General features: G+C 44.2%; 1 protein-coding gene across 1 annotated transcript in view; it reads right to left on the bottom strand.

Annotated features, from left to right (window-relative positions):
• The window catches only part of Dera (deoxyribose-phosphate aldolase), a 95046-nt gene that overhangs the window by 60183 nt on the left and 17618 nt on the right, over positions 1–17245 (bottom strand). Inside the window, exons 2-5 of the mRNA XM_041639363.1 lie at positions 11324–11421; positions 9940–10087; positions 5090–5185; positions 1544–1678 (exon numbers count right to left, since the gene is read on the bottom strand). Coding sequence (XP_041495297.1) covers positions 1544–1678; positions 5090–5185; positions 9940–10087; positions 11324–11421 — 477 coding nt within the window. The remainder of the gene's footprint in view (positions 1–1543; positions 1679–5089; positions 5186–9939; positions 10088–11323; positions 11422–17245) is intronic.

The raw sequence follows: 17245 nt of genomic DNA, 5'->3' as shown, positions 1-17245 counted from the left end.
TGCAATAAACAGGGTGTGGAGATTTTCAGATGGGACAGGCCCTTCTTTTCTGCCCTGGAAGAGGAGGTGTGAAGGCTGGACCTCCAGAAATCACCTGAGATGATGGGAGGACCCTACTATGGTAGTAGACATGCATGCTTCAGAACTGGACAATGCCACCGGTCAAGGTCTCTGGCACAACACTCTTAAACACGTCCTCCTGAGCACCGTGTAATTCGCTGACTGAATCTCTGTCACTTCCTAACAAATGGTTCACAGGTGCTGAATGATGGAGTTAGGTTAAACAGACAAACATCGTCATCTCTCTCAGACCTGCTTTCAATATCTGTAGTCTCAGCAAACAGGGATCAACTTACGTCTGAAATTACTAGCTGAAAGATTCCAGAAATAAGCAATTCCTCAGCTTTACATGGCACCGGTGGTGAAATCTCATGCTGCCCCATTTTGTCCTGCCTTGGATGTGGGACATCTTTGTCCAATATGTCCACATTGTATGTGCTACCTGTCCCTTAGCCGCTAAAGCCATCTCAGCTATCAGATCCACACATCTCAGTCAAGTGACACATAGTGACCAGCAAGATGGCTCAGGTGGTAAAGATGCCAACAACCACGCCTGATGACCTAAGTGTGATTCCCCAGAACACACATGGAAGAGAACTTTCTCTCAAAAATTGCCCCCTGATCTCCACAGTTGAGCCCTAGCATACACACACACACACAAATAAAAAAGAAATTCACAGTGACCCCCCGCTGATCCTCCATACTGAAAATATGCATTTTAATTTTACTTGATATGTACATCTAACAAGAAATAATATATTATCTTGATATTAATTTAGTTCCATTTAAAATGTTAGTTAAATTTCTTGCTATGGTAATTTTTTCAGAGTACATTGTACTCATTTTAGTTACTATTAATATTCTCACCTTTAGGAAACAAGATATATATATTATATATATATTCATATGTGTGTGTGTGTGAATAAGTAAAATCCATTTGATTGTTTCATACCTCACTGTAAAAACAGCATCCTGTTACTGGAATGACATTCTCTTATTACAGCCTGGCATGGCAGTAAAATACTAACCCTAAAGATGAATATGCAATAACATTTATGGTAGTAAAAACATACTTAATAATTTCATTAATAGCGTACATCTCAAAGTCCACAAAGATTAAAGCAGAAAGGGTGACCTCCCCAACTATTCTCAAGTAAGTCTTGCTTAGAAGGTTTGTGTGGAATGATTTATGTATTGAATAACTAAACAGTACAGAATAGTGATAACTCTCTCAAAAGAGATGCAAATTAATAAATTTTAAACTGGTTATACTGCATGAAATAACTATGCTACTAATTATACAAACAGACCTAAGTTTCTGCAGACAGGGAATGGCCTAGACTAAGAAGGGCCTCAAAAGGTATACTCTTAGCCTTGTTTCCTCTGACCTTTGACTTGTGACCTGGAACTTGCCTCCCTTCCAGATCCCCGCCTGACCCACCAGGAGGGGCTGGAGCGCCTGGGAGCAAGTGCCTGCACCCACCTTCCCACTTGCCAGTCAGCACCAAGGTCCTGCTAATGACCACATCAATTTCGGTGGCTCCGTCCTCCACAGCCAGTCTGATCTCTTCTAGCCGTGTCTTTAAATGAGTCTGTCCAGCTGGAAAGCCGGTGGCCACTGGGAAAGATTAAAAAGAAAGGAAACAGGGAGGGGGAGAATAAACAGAGAAATAAAACAAACTTGAATTGGTCAGTTCGAAAATACAGCATTTAGAGAGGAAAACATAAACGGTTTTAACATCACTTGCGCAACACAAGACAATACGCAGGGCAGAATGTGAGGGTCCACCCGCTATAGGGGAAATGATACCGTGAGCCTCTCTGGGAGACCAGAAGTTCAGTGGCTGCAGGGATGTTTGCACAGCACACTTAGTAACTAGCATCAAACTAACTGTGGTAGCTGACAGGAATAAAACCATTGGTGGGGCTTTACAAGACGGACACTGATTGAGTAGACCTGGTTGCCCGGAGTTACCCATTTGCCCCGATCTGATTTCCACGTACTAATGAGTGGACCCAGTGAACTAGAGCAACAGATTCCCTGCAATATCTAACACAACCAGCAGCAGCCAGCAAGGTGAAGTCAGACAGGAGGGTGAGCACCTGTCACTGCATTGGAGGGTGAGCACCTATAACTGCAGGGGAAAGAAAGCACCTGTCACTGCATTGGAGGGAGAGCACCTGTCACCTCAGGGGAGGAAAAGCACCTGTTACTGCAGGGGAGGAAAAGCACCTGTTACTGCATTGGTGGATGAGCACCTGTCACCTCAGGGGAGAGTGAGTACCTGTCACTGCATTGGAGGGTGAGCACCTGTCACTGCATTGGAGGGTGAGCATCTGTCACCTCAGGGGAGAGTGAGCACCTGTCACTGCAGGGGAGGAAAAGCACCTGTCACTGCATTGGAGGGAGAGCACCAGTCACCGCAGGGGAGGGAGAGCACCCATCACCACTGGGGAGGATAAGAACCTGTCACTGCGGGAGAGGATAAGAATTTGTCACTGCATGCAGGGGAGGGTAAGAACCTGTCACTGCAGGGGAGGATAAGAACCTGTCACTTCAGGAAAGGGCCGAGTCAGCATGAAAGAACAAAGAAGGAACACACACCTATGTTTCTGAGAAGTAGAAAAAAAATTTCCCCCAGCCTTCCCATCTCTGATCCTAACCATACCTACTGTCCCATCCTACAGGTGTAAACTCCTCGGGTCTGCTATGGTAGGCCAAACATTGCCCTGTATGTAAATGCACGGAGATGGTGGGAAGGGAAGGACCACAAAGGGACAGGTGTCAAACACATCGGCAATCCTCCCAAACAGGCTATAGACAATGTGGCACAGGGGCTGGAGCACTGTCAGTGCCTAGAAGCACGGCTGCTCTTGCAAAGGACCCAACTTCAGCTCCTAGTCCCCACATGGTGGCTCGCAACTGTCTGTGACTTATTTGGGAGGATCTAATGCCTTCTGGCTCCTGTGAGTGCTCCTAGGAACCTGATTTGTTAGAACCCATGCAAGCACAAACATAAAAAATAAATAAATCTTAAAAGAAGGGGCTGGAGAGATGGCTCAGCGGTTTAGAGCACTGGCTGCTCTTCCAGAGGTCCTGAGTTCAATTCCCAGCAACCACATGGAGGCTCACAACCATCTGTAACGAGATCTGGTGCCCTCTTCTGGTGTGTGGACGTATGTGGAGGGAGAATGTTGTATACATAATAAATAAATAAATCTTTAAAAAAAAATCTTAAAAGAAGATACAGTAATCACGTTTCATTAATAAAATAAGTAGTTGATTTTTATAAACTTTTCCTCTATCTTTTCTTTTCCTTTCTTTTTGAGACATGGTCTTTCCATGTAGCCCAGGATGGCCTTGAACTAGCCTCAGGCTCCTAAATTCTAGAATTACAGGTATGCCCACCATACCTGGCTCAGATTGTTAAAGTACCAGGACATTCTCGCAGCCTTTTTAAAAACTAGAATCTAATACCATCTGTCTCCATCTGTCTCCATCTGTCCATCTGTCCATCTATACAGTGTAGAGGCCACAACAGACACAAGCACTGGGTTTTTTACGGTCTGTTCACTTTTCATTTATTCATTTAATGTGTGTGTGCGCATGCACAGTAAGGCCAGAATCAGCTGTCTCCTTCCACTGTGTGGGCTTCAGGGATCCAACTCGGCAGCCAGCCTTGGCAAGAAGCACCTTTATTTCACTAGTGGCCCTTCACTAGTGGGTTTTGAGGATTGATTCTCTCCCTAGCTTGTAGTGATAAGAGCGGCGGGGCTACATTCCCAGCACCCCGGTCGCCTGGCTAGCTTATGCCCCGAAATAATTACACGGACACTGTATTCTTTTAATCACTGCTTGGCCCATTTCTATCAAGCCTCTTCTAGGCTAACTCTCGCACCTGGACTAGCCTATTTCTAATATTCTATGTAGCACAGCTAGGTGCGCTTACCGGGAAGATTCTAGCGTAAGTCCATCCTGGGTTGGAGCTTCATCACGTGTGTCTGCCCAGGAGCCGGGAGCATGGCGTCTCTGCTCCAGAGAGCAGAGCTGTCCGTCTCTGTCTGAGGCGTCTTGCCTCACTTCCTCTTCCTCCCAGCATTCTGCATTCTGTTTACTCCACCCACCTATGTTCTAAGCTATGAGCCCAAGCAGTTTGTTTATTACTTAACCAATGAAATCAACAGATTGATATATGACACTCCCACATCACTAGCTCATGCCATACTTTTCTAGGTTTTTTTCTTCTGATATCAGCTAACTCTGCAGCATGAGACTGATCATGTCATGCTCTGCTTAAAGCCCTGCAGAGCTAACACTGTCATCCGAACAGAGCCCCATGCCACCAGATATCAGCAGCTTCCCTAGCTTCCCCTTCCACTCCAGCCCATCCTGCCTTTAGACCCTACAATTATAAGCCTTTCTGTTCCCCGAATGTGTTTTTGAACATTTGCTAGCTCCTACCTAAAGATCAATCCCGGCCTTGGCAACAATATCGGCTCCTCCTCATCCCTCAAGGCCCAATGCAACGATCACTGATGCTGGGATGCATTCTTACTCTAGGGAAATATTCCCTGTTCAATCACCATTACATCACATACATACAACAGAATGCATAGACATGTGTGTATGCATGGTAGCGCTGACACCATGACTTTATAAGTATGATGATCCTCATAAAAGGAAGGATTTCCTTAGGAATGGAGACATGGTTCTATATATTTAGGACCTAATATGTCAAGGGTTGGGGTTGGGGTCTTTTGCCTGATTGTTTTTGAGATCTCACTATGTGGCCCAGACTGGCCTCAAACTCACAGTCCTCCCTGCCCCCCCCCCCAGCACCTGAAGCGACGGGATTCGACACATGTGACACCATGCCTACTCTAATGTCTCCCTTTCCTATGTAATTTTAATCCATACTAAAATCATGGATCAACACAACTGAAGATATGAAGTCAATGCGATCACAGTATGGAGGGCACTGCATCCTGGCTGTGCTAAAGAACTTGTAAAAGTCACCGCAAGTCTTACCTGATGCCACAGGGATGTTGCAGCCTGCGGCCTTCAAGGCTTTCACAGCCTCGCATACCCGGGCGGGATAAACACAGACGGCAGCCGTGGTGATGCCTAAGAGGGGAGAGCGTAGCAGCCACTTAATATGGAGCTCGGCTCAGACTACATCTTGAACTATCATTCCTTGGACAAAACTGACAAAGATCAAATGAGAGGAGAAAAGACTCTGCCCACACGGCTGCAGCAAATGGAAGGATTTAGTTTAATTTTTTGACATTTATCTTCTGTTGTGCACAGGGCACAGCAAATATGTGGAGGTTAGAGGACATCTCACAAATGTTGGTTTTCTCCTTCCCACCATGTGGGTTCCAGGGATCAAACTCAGATCCTAACCCATCAGGCTTGACAGCAAGTTCCTCTCCTAAGTCCTCTCGCCCCTGGAAACTTTCTCCTTTGCTTTTTCTTCTAGCTCCTGAAAACACAGACTAACTGTTGACTTTTCTAGTCATAGAAAAGTTGAGACATCATTCTTTGAGGCTATTTAACATAATTCGAATATTTTCCTCCCAACTTCTAAGCAGTCTGTTGTCAGAGGTTTTTGTCCTGCCTGGTCCCACAGTCGTTCAGTACCAAAGAAATACACAGAGGTCTACATTAATTATAAATTGGTTGGCCTATTAGCTCAGGCTTCTTATTAACTCTTATATCCTACATTACCCATAATTTTCATCTGTGTTAGCCATGTGGCTTGGTACCTTTTATTAGTGAGACATTCTCATCTTGTGTCCTGTGTCTGGGTGACTACTGCAGATGGAACCTTTCTTCTTCCCGGACTTCTCCTGTTCTGGTTGCCCTGCATAAACTTCCTGCCTAGCTACTAGCCAATCAGCATTTTATTAAGCCAATACAAGTAACAAATTTTTACAGGGTACAAGATCATTGTCCCACAGCACTTCCCCCCCTTTTTTCTAAAACAAAAACTCTGAATCTAATCTCCTTTGTTTTGCTGTTATTCCTGACCAATATACATAACAACTTGTAACCAATGCTCTAAACAAAGACAAACATTCACAATCCATTTATTGGGAATGTGGGCATAGTTTTCTAGGCTACTTTCTGCTGATTGAGGGTACTGATAATCTTATGGGGACCTAAAGAAGATTTAGGATTATGGTCAAATCCTGACTGGAATATTCTGTGAAGCTTGATCATCTCATCCAGCAGTCTTGAAGCTGTTCTGGATGTAGAACTCGGAGGAAACTCCAACAGAGGTCCTCTAAAATGGTGGATCATCTGGGCCACCTGCTCTTATCGGAGATTTTTTTCAGGGGATTTTCCTTGATCAAACCTAATTTTTCTTAACCCAGAATGAATCCACAGCCTCTCATTTCCTGTGGAACGAAAAGCAAAACCTCTTCTCCAAAGTAACATATCTTTTAACTTAAATTTTGAAGTCAAAGCATTTTCAAAGTATATATGTTGGATTAATCCAGCAGCATTTATAATCAAATGTCTTTTAACAGCTGTTGTTCCTTCCTCAGCCATCAGACAATCCAAAGACAACACAAAAACCTACAGTATCCAGATTTTTTGTCTATTTTCCATCTTTACATGGCTTTATTTTAAACTCTATTTCTTTTATTTTTATTTTTAATTTTTGGTTTTTTGAGAGAGGGTTTCTCTGTGTATTTTTGGCTGTCCTGGAACTCACTCTGTAGACCAGGCTGTCCTTGAATTCACAGAAACCCACCTGACTCTGCCTCCCAAATGCTGGGATTAAAAGTGTGTCACCACACCCAACTACTCTCTTTCTTTCTTGTTTTTTTTTTAAAGAGTTTATCCTTTTTCTTTTCTCTCCCAAGTCTACATATATTTTTAAACACACTGTAAACCGCTTAGAGGTTATTTTTTTTTCCTTATCTGAATCTATCTTTGCTATATATCTCTCTTTTTCTGACCACATGAGTCTTTAATTTGGTAATCAATATGGCTAGGATTAAAGTGGATCCACCCCATTCCTTAATTTTCTGAGAGTCAAGCTTCATAGCAAAGGTACTGGAGGGAATTTATTGCCACAACTCTAAGGAGTTTCAAGGTCCCTGCCACCACCAAAAAGCATGTTGTTGGCTATTCACAAACACCTTTTAAGTGTTTGATGGTGGGGCCTCTTAAAAGAGCTACCAGTATTTTATTATTGAGTATTTTTGCTACATGGGAAGTAGAAAAAGACTCTCCTGAGTAAATTGAGAGCGTGGGAACTTTGGGAGAGGGTTGAAAGGGAGGGGAGAGGTAAGGGGGGGAGCAGAGAAAAATGTAGAATTCAATAATAATAATAATGATGATGATAATAATAGATTTTAACTACAAAAAAAGAGCTGTAGGGTTTTGCAGATAAAGCTGAGTCAGGAAGCCTCTCTTAGATGAGATGCCCTTGGCTCTAGCAAACACAGCTCACCCGAGAAAATGCTGCTAACATGAAGCCGTGTTTAACACTGTTCTTTTGTGTCTAGAATTACTCCCCAAGCTCTCTCAGGTTTTATATGAATGTAGTTTCCCACGTTGGTGCCATTTGTTGACAAAGGTTTCTGTCCTGCTGGGTCCTACAGCCATTCAGTACCAAAGAAACACACAGACGCTTACATTAGTTATAAACTGGTTGACCTATTAGCTTAGGCTTTCTTATTAACTAACTCTTACATATTACACTAACCCATAATTCTTGTTTGTGTTAGCCACATGTCTTGATACCTTTTATTAATGAGGCACTTTCATCATGTGTCCTCTGTGTATGTGTAATGACTGCAGACTGAGCCTTTTCTCCTCACAGAATTCTCCTGTCCTGGTTGTCCCACCTATACTTCCTGCCTGGTTACTAGTCAATTAGCACTTTATTAAGCCAATACAAGTGACAAAATCTTTACAAGGTACAAGATCATTGTCCCACAGCACAGTCTACTTAGTTAAAAATATTTTATTTCATACACATAACAAAAACTAGCTTTACATGGCATTCAAACAGCCAGCACATGAAGAAAAATACAAAGGAAATTCAGGGTAGCACAATAAAATGGGGTCTATACTTCCTCTTTTATAAGAAACACAAAGATCCTGTGGTCATTTGAATGAAAATAATAAAAATGGCCCCCATAGACTCACAGGGAGTGGCACCATTAGGAGGTGCGGTTTTGTTGGAATACGTGTGGCCCTGTTGGAGAAAGATGTCACTGGAGGGGGGAGGGGGGCTTTGAGGTTTCTGATGCTCAAGCAGGCCCAGTGTCTCTCTCTTCCTGCAGCCTGTCAATCTGGATGTAGAACTCTCTGCTCCTTCTCCAGCACCGTGTCTGCCTGCATGCTGCCATGCTTCCTACCGTGATGATAATGGACTAAACTTCTGAACCTGTAAGCCAGACCCAGTTAAATGTCTTCTTTTATAAGAGTTGTAGTCAGGCAGTGGTAGTGCACACCTTTAATCCCAGCACTCAGAAGTCAGAGGCAGACAGATTTCTATGACCTGGAGGCTAGCCTGGTCTACACAATGAATTCTAGGCCAACCAGGGCTACATAGAAACCCTGTACAAGGCAAGTAGGAAGTACAGGGAGGGAGGGAGGGAGGGAGGGAGGGAGGGAGGGAGGGAAGAAGAAAGAGAGAATAAAATGACAGTTTCAAAAATCCAAATAGCTAGTACAAAACCAAGGAACATAAGATCCCATAAAAAATGTCTTACTTTAGTGCTATAAAAAGATGGGTGTGTGTGGTTTGTGCTTTGCTTATAGCACTGGAGGTGGAAGTCAGGGCCTCTAGTACTCAACAGTGAGCTACATCGCTAGCTCTAAAAAGGTCATGTTCTAATGTCACTTGAAAAGAAATGTAATAAACAGTTTCCTAAAGTGATGGAGTCGCTTAGGTCTACTAATTGCCCAGAAATTACCTGCAATGCTTGCACTGGGCTAGCTCGGCAGGTTTCTCTGCACGCACAGAAGGTGGGCACTCCAGAGACAAGGAGCATCTATAGAGAGGAACTCTGCCTCCCAAAACTGTCTCGATAAGTGACAACACACACGGCCCTGGCAGCACCTCCTGGTTTCCAGGTCTTGGTTTTCTTACTTAGAAAATAGATTGGGGCTGGAGAGATGGCTCAGCAGTTAAGAGCCTTGGCAGCTCTTCCAGAAGCCCTGAGTTCAATTCCCAGCAACCACATGGTGACTCACAGCCATCTAAAATGGGATCTGATACCCTCTTCCAGCAAGCAGGTGTATATGCAGATAGAGCACCATATACATAAAATAAATAAACCTTTTAAAAGAAAGAAAATAGAACGATCAACACCATTACCACCCCCTCCACCTCAGGCTCCTCCATGTTTCAAATTTGAAAGCTCAAAACTCAGGGCAGCTTTTCAACATTTCTCTCATGTACACTGGGAGTGACAGAAGTTTCTGGTTTCTGGTTTTGTTTTAAGTTTCTTTTGTTTCAAGTTTGTTTTGTTTTAAGTTCTTACCTAATACACAGTACTTCCCATTTGCATTTTATTCTCAAATGCATTCATTTAATTTGTGGATATGATCACTGACTGGCTAGGGACTCAGAGCCTGTATTTCGGCCATTAGATAGAAAAGCTCCCAAACTGAACAACTGAGGAAACTCAGCCAACAACTTCAATTCATAGGTGCAAAATCTGACCTGAATCCATGGCTTGAAATCTCTTCGGTTTTTGAAGAAGGAATCTCAGTGCTCTGTCTGCACACGGGAGCAGAAATCCACCAGGGATGTGGTGCCACACACAGCGCATCAGGTGAACATTAGTCCCCGGCTCCGACCATTACCACTATAACCAGGAAAAATGCAGCCACACTTCAAAGCTCCTCACCTTTGTCGTGCATATTTAAGGCTTTCAAGAGGTCTTCCTGGATTGGATATCTGGCTTTGTAGCAGAGCCGTTGAACGTTAGAAAACGTGTCATCCCCGGAAAGTGTGGTAAGGTCTATAAACGTAACAGCTTTCAGAAGCCATGCGGCCTGGATGAGGAGAAACGAGGGAATCAAAACTAAGGTGAACCTCAAACCTAATCAGAGAGTAGAGAAACGCAGGACAAATACGAAAGTTACCAGCTGAGGTCAACGCTGCTGTAAAGTGTTTTCTGATACGGGGTATAAATGGAGCTCAAAAATGACCAACAAGAGGCCAGCAAAATAGCTCAGCAGGGAAAGGACCTTGCTGCCAAGCCTGAGGACCTGAGTTCTATCCCCAGGGCCCACAAAGAACAAGCTCCAACAAGCTTGAACTTGTTCTGCTTCCACATGTGTGCTGGGGTGGACACACACAGACACACACACAATTTAAAATTTTAAATATTTTTAAGAGAATGGCAATCAAGATGAATATTACCCAGAATGAAACAAAAGAACAGACTTAATCTACTTTTTCTCAGAAACCCCACCACCTCCTGCCATTTCTGACTTCTTCAGCTCATCCACCAGGAACCAGCCACACAGGTGGTACCATGAGATCTACCTTCATCTGACTTTCTTTCGTGGGATGCACAGTGATGAACTATTTTCTGAACTCTCTAAGTTCCTGGGGTTTTTTTTTTTCAATCCAATTTCCTTATTAAAACAATCCCCATACTTCCTAACCCACTCTAAAACATTTCTTCTTCTCTTTTCAGCCAGGATGGGCAGGATAGGAAGCGTTGCTTCCACGCCTCCTTCGCAACGGTCTGTTTTTATTAGGACATGAACCTCCCAAGTCCTTTAGGCCTGCACCGCACACCTTGGACTTCCCAGCACTAAAGATGCTAACTGGAAGATGTGCCATCAGACAGCACTTTGGAAATTTTTATGAAAAGTAGTAGTGAGGAAAACTCCTACCTCGGGCCTCAGCAGTAGACATACCAGGTATAGATATTTATGGCTTTAAAATTAAAAAAGAAGAAAGCTGAAGAAAGCGTGGTGAAGAAACTGAATAAATGTGTTGAGGAAATGTGCCATTTAATTCGCTCATGAATAAAGATGCCTCAAATTCATTTGCGGTTCGGCCACTCAAGAGTGATAAGATTCTTAACTTGTTTAGATAAATGCATTATCTTTCTCCAACCCATCATCATCATATATGAATTATTAAAATAAGCCATGGGCAGCTGCAATCCTTTAAGTTTAGATGCATCTTGAGTGAAATTCAATACTGTGGCCTTGAGGGAAGAGGCATGCACGGTGAAGTGTGGGTGGGGACAGAATGCTCAAGAGGGCTTGTACCTGCCATTCCTCCTTCACGCTTCTGCGAGCCTGGATCTGTTCTGCCCGCCTCAGAACGGCCGCCTGATTCACCTGAACTCTGGTGATCCAGCTAAGGTCTAGAAGGGAAAGAGCGACACTTCTAAGTGTTAGGAGTTCCATTATCATCTTTAGTGGAAGAACATAGCCTTTCTTCGTTATTATTCTTTTAAAAATCACGCACATCTTGCGAGCGGCAAGACATAAAGCACTTGCTGCATTAGCCTGAAGCCCTGAGTTCAATCCCCGGGACCAACTGCAGGTGGAATGAAGAGAGGTGACTCTGTAAAGCTGACCTTTAACCTGCAAACCCACTCTGTGGCATGCACGAGCCTGGACACGATACACATGCACAAAACAACAACTGTATTTGTAAAATCATGCTTCTTTTACACACAATAACAAATACACAGCCTTGTAGTAAAGCTGGTCATCACAAGAAATACTTCATGCAAACTCGAGTGCATCTGGAGCGACAAGAAGCCGTGTTGATTAATCACACACATAAGCACAGCAGTGGGTGTGCCCTCCTCCCGTGCCACACGTCTCCCCTCTGACAGAGAAGACTTATTTGTGAGTGTCCAGTCCAGGCGAGCAAATGATTAATACATACTTAAGTGAATTAGTGAATACTTAAAGACATCTTTGGTCTCTACCCACTTACTGACAAGATTAATACCTGCTAGATGCTGATGATACAGCCCATCAAAAGAGAATTTTTCAAAATGCACTAGAAATAATAACGGTGTAGCAGACATTCAAAACAGGGAAGGGGGAAAAAACACTCAGAAGTTGCACAAGACATGGCTGGCGTGTCTGCTTCAACGCGGCCTCTCCTGTGCTGTCTGTATTGATTGACACAGGCTATGTGCAGCTAATGACCTTAGTGCAAAGTCAGCTACCTTCCCAGAAGATGTAACATCTGGATGCATCTCTGCCACAGAAGTTAGATGGGATTTTCGAAGAACAGAGATAGAACCACCTCTTGTACTTAGTAAACAGCTTCTTGTACTTAATGTGAGTCACGGTCTCACCCTTGGGAGTCAGGTGTCTGGTGCCCAGGACTTTCAACTCCACCCATGGATCTCTGACAGCAAGCAGCCTCATCATGGTAAGCTAGACATGCATCCATTTATCTACTGTAGCTGGCCTCGTTTCTACATCCCTGTCCCTCCTCCAGGAACCTTATGTTTTTGAAATGTATGTCTTATTTAGGCAATGGTGGGCAAAGTGTAATCATTAGGAGATATGTGCCCATCACACAGCTCTCTGCTATGCCTAGAGAACTGTTGACTGCGGGCTGTACTGTGTACCAGTTGGGTGAGCTGTCCATCTCAGGGTCAACCAGGAAACAGAGAAAGCCTAACTCTGAAAAGGACCCGAGGTTGTTGCGATAGCTCAGAGAATAAGGGTGTGCTTGCTGCCAACCCTGACAAGCTCAGCTCAACCCCTGGAACAAACACGGTATTAAAGAGAATGAACTCTGGAGATATGTCCTCTGACTTCTATACACAGGTACCTGCACACCAACACACACCAACATACACATACACACACGCACACACACCACAGTGAAAGAGGAGGGGAAGGAATGGGGCCAGGGCACGATACTTAGCTGCAAGTGACTCACTTCCACCAGGGAGATCCACCTGCGACGTTTTACCACCTGTCATTAATGCCATCCTATGAATTATGGCCCTATTAAGTGAACTCACTCATTCATTAGATCAGAACCTTCATGATCTACCTTCCTCTGGAGCTGTCTGCACGGACATCCCATAGCTGTACTTCATCAACCCTACAGGCCTCCCTCAATCCTATCACACTGACAGCCACAGTGGGCATCACACCAATTATAACACAATCCTAAAGAGTGTGCTGGGACCCCCAGGACAATTAGTGATTTTCATCAAAGATGCTTTCTTTTCCATTTCCATTATGGGATCTTACAGGTATCAATATTAATGGTGTAGAAATTCCAAATTTGACTAAGAATGACTTACACAAATATTCAATATCACTAAAGTAGGAACCAAGTTTAGGTTTTTTTTCATTTCTGATTAAATTATTTTGTTAGCTGAAATCATTTAATAAAACAGATTTTCAACATTTCAATCCATCTGTTCTGCTCCTTAAAATATCACTTTGTCTTACTTCTTTGCTGAGCCAACTCGATAGAAAACAGACGCCTGGGTCAGGCAGACTGCTGCCCCTTCCTCCTACCCAAAGATAGAGTGGATCTGAGGCAGAGCCCCGGGGAGTAAGCCTAAACAGAGAGGAGGATGCACACAGCTCCTTTAAGACTTAAAAGAGCCAGGCTCCACTCAAATGGAGGGGAGGCTTAAACAAACAAACAAAACAACCAATTGACCATTATGGATGATTAAGTTCATGGTTGTCTCAGGTGGGCAGTAAAGCCAAGAGTTGTATAGAATCATAAGGTGCATCCCCAAAAAGCTGAAGCCAGCCAACCTGGGACAATTTTCTCCAAGTTCCTCTTCACTCCTCACTCCTCACTCCCACTGAGTTCTCTGCTTGGTCCACCATCCCTTGACTTTCACACAGGCATTTCCCTCTCCTTCCTTCCATCTAGCGTTGGGCTCCACTGCTCCTAAACAACCAGTTTCCTGATTTGGTGTTTTATGTTCTCTCCCTGGATCTTGTGGCCCATCTGCTCCTTTGACCTAGAATGTCCTTTCATTCCTTGTATGAACAGTGAACTCCCACCACCTGCTAAGACTCGGGCCAGGGACTGAAAACATAGCTCAGTTGTCAAGTCCTTGACTAGCAGTCCAGAAGCCCATAGTAAACTAGCTACAGTGAGAAACACTTGTAATTCTAGCATGTGGAGGACGGATGTGGATGAGGTCATCCTCAGACAAAATAGCAGATTGTTGCAGGAGGTCCTTCCGCTCCTCCAGCCAATAGCTGCCATTGGGGCGTGGTCTCTCTCCCTTTAAAAAAGCGGCTACTTCCCTTCTCGCTCTCTTGGCTTCCTACTCCAGTTCCAGTGACTAGACTTCTTCCTGATTGCACAGAGGGATGTTGTCTGGGATGGTGATCTGTAAGTTTTTTTCCCCTTTAAATAAATACCACCCTATTAATCATAATTCTGAACTGGTGTGGGATTGTTTATGACTTACGCCTTCAGCAGATTCAAGCCCAGTGTAGACTACAAGAGTCCGGTCTCAGAAAAGAGAGGAAAGGAGGAGGAATGGTGTGGGAAGTCCTTCTGTATATGTGTTGCTTTTATTGGTCAATAAAGAAACTGCTTTCAGCCAATGGCTTAACAGAATATAGCCAGGCTTGAAAAGATATATAGAGAGAGTCAGAGAGAAGCCATGTAGCCCCACCGAAGACAGATGCCAGATAGAACTTTTTTTACCTGGTAAGCCACGGCCACGTGGTGATACACAGGTTAATGGAGGTGGGTTAATTTAAGATATAAGAGGTAGCCAGAAATATGCCTAAGCTATTGGCCATGCAGTGTTTCAAATAGTTTCTGAGTGATGGTTTCAGGAGTCTGGGCGGCTGGGAAATGAACAAGAAGCCTCCCCCAAGGGAAGGAAAGGGGAGGGGAGGGGAGGGGAGGTCCCCTTCTTTAGGAACCCTTTCTAATGTTTACAAGTTGCGTGTTTTTGTGCTCCACCCCTCTATTTGGAATAGCACTGACAGTGTTAAACTCTGTACCTCCCATAGGTGTTTAAAACCTCAAGCAAAGTATGTGACAGTGGGCAGAACTCAAGTAAGATGAGGGCTTCTCCAAGTTCAGACACGGGCTCATCTTACCCTCCCGGGGCACAAAGCACTTTGGATCTCAAGGAGAGAAAAATGGTGGAAGTCTAGACGGGATGCTGGGGCACATTCTCCTTAAAAAATAACTTCCAACGCAATGTACCCCCCACCTGAGGGTACAGCCCACGAAGCAACCACTTGCCACAGGTCCCTCTGAGGCATCGAATGGAAAATGTAGCAGGAATTACCTGTCCCAGCATCAGCTCTGGCTGCAAAAAATATCATTAATGGTCATAAAATTACCCGGCCCCATATTTAATCCAGCCACAGAATTTGCCTCTGTGACCTCCCATAGCAGTGAATTATATAAGTGACAATCTCATTTTATTAGCACTTCATTTGCTACTCTTTAATTTCATCAAATAACCCTTGTTCTCCTATTACGGGGTCTGGGGAAGAAAGGATTGTGTGACCTTTGTTATGTCCTTTATAACACTTACGATTCCACTCAAGTACCCTTTAGGGTCTCCTCACCAGGAGAAACACACGACTGTAATACATACACTCTCCTCATGACCATAGACTCCTCTGCTCCAGAGGCCATGAGGAGATTCAAGTTCACAGGTCTTTGGGGAGAACAGACATGAAACCGTAATTGGAAGGCAGCAGTGCCCTCCTCACACTTTCTGATGACAAAAGCCCGACTGTGTTTCTCAGAATGTCACTTTGGTGACATGCAGGCCCTCCGCCAGTTATTAACTTGTTCTCAAATATTTGTCTCTCTCTTTTGTTAAATTTTTCTTATTTGAGTCTCAGTGGGCAGAGGGGCTTCTTAGTCTCCCCAGCACCTTATTTTCATTTGTTTGGGTCCTTCACAGAGTTCCTCACCCATGTGGTATGAAATAACAACCCTCCATGAGGAGAAACATGTTGACTTCGCTTCTGTTCCTCAAGGACAAAAATCATGACACATTATTAGACAAAACATTCTCCAGAAGTGAAGAATTTCAATCCATTTTAACGGTTCCACCTAAACCTGTTCCCGGTACTGTCTCCAAGCGCCTCGCTTTCCAACGTGCATGTGAGTATTTAACACCCCTCATGTTCCCAAGTACCCTTCTTAGCTGTGCCCACACAGCTGCCTGTTATTTCAGTATTGTTTGTTTTCAGGTCTAATTTGCATCCTCCCAGGAATCAGCCACACCCTCCCAGCTGTGCAGGTGTACAACACAGAAAGATCTCGCCACTAGATGCAAGTTAGTGCAATTATCAGTCACTGAAATGGGTGAAGTATGTCATGAGCATGTCTGATCTGTCTACCCTCACCTTGGAAAGGGGTGGGCTGGCTAGAAACAAAGACACCGGGACGCTACTGCTAATGTCAAATGTAACTTCCACAGTAAATGGGAAGACATCACCTTTACCAGTTTCTAGCCCCCAAAAAATATCGAAATCAGCTTTGCTATGAGCCTCGTCCTTAACTGGGGGCACGTAAGCTCCATCAGGAGCCTTCTTTCAAGAGTCACCCAACTATCAGCCTTGGAAGGGGAGGGGTTTGAGGGCAACTGTGAACTTTCTGGGCACTAGACAAAACTACTACTCTGCCTGTTACCCTGGTCCTAAGAATCGAGATGTTAAGAACCCGAACACCTACAGCCAGGCAGCAGACACTGCCCAGCCTGGACGGACCTTTCTAACGATACAGCTCCCTCTGCTATTTGCACCTACCCTCAAGTTCCTACCCAACACACATTTGCCTACAGGGAGCGGTCCAAATGTGGCTGAGGAATAAATTCGTATATCCTTCAAACAACCACAACCTAGATAGTCTGTACCAAGATAAAGACTGACTTGATCTCACAGTTCTGCCTCTGTGCCAAACGTCTGTCCTCTCCCACCGAGCTGTCATGTCTGGGGTGTCTTGCATCCATATCTAAATGGGTTACAACCCTTTCGGGGTATTATCACAGTAGAAGAGAGCCGCGGGTCATGTCGTACAGTGGTTGCAGTCTTGCACCTTGCTCTACCTGGCAGAATCATATCTTGAGCTTAAGGTTTTCCCTCCTCCCTTTATTCTCCATCCATCCTTACGATGCTAGCCACTGCTCTGCAATAATCAGCTGCCATTTCGGAAAACTGCCTTTCTCCATTTATCAGGTATCACCAGGA

The sequence above is a fragment of the Microtus oregoni genome, unplaced genomic scaffold, assembly GCF_018167655.1.
Source record: "Microtus oregoni isolate MIOR12 unplaced genomic scaffold, Mior012 000002F_ref0000024, whole genome shotgun sequence".
Taxonomy (NCBI): Eukaryota; Metazoa; Chordata; class Mammalia; order Rodentia; family Cricetidae; genus Microtus; species Microtus oregoni.
Note: the sequence above shows the minus strand (reverse complement) of the source record. Positions and strands in the feature narration are given on the sequence as shown.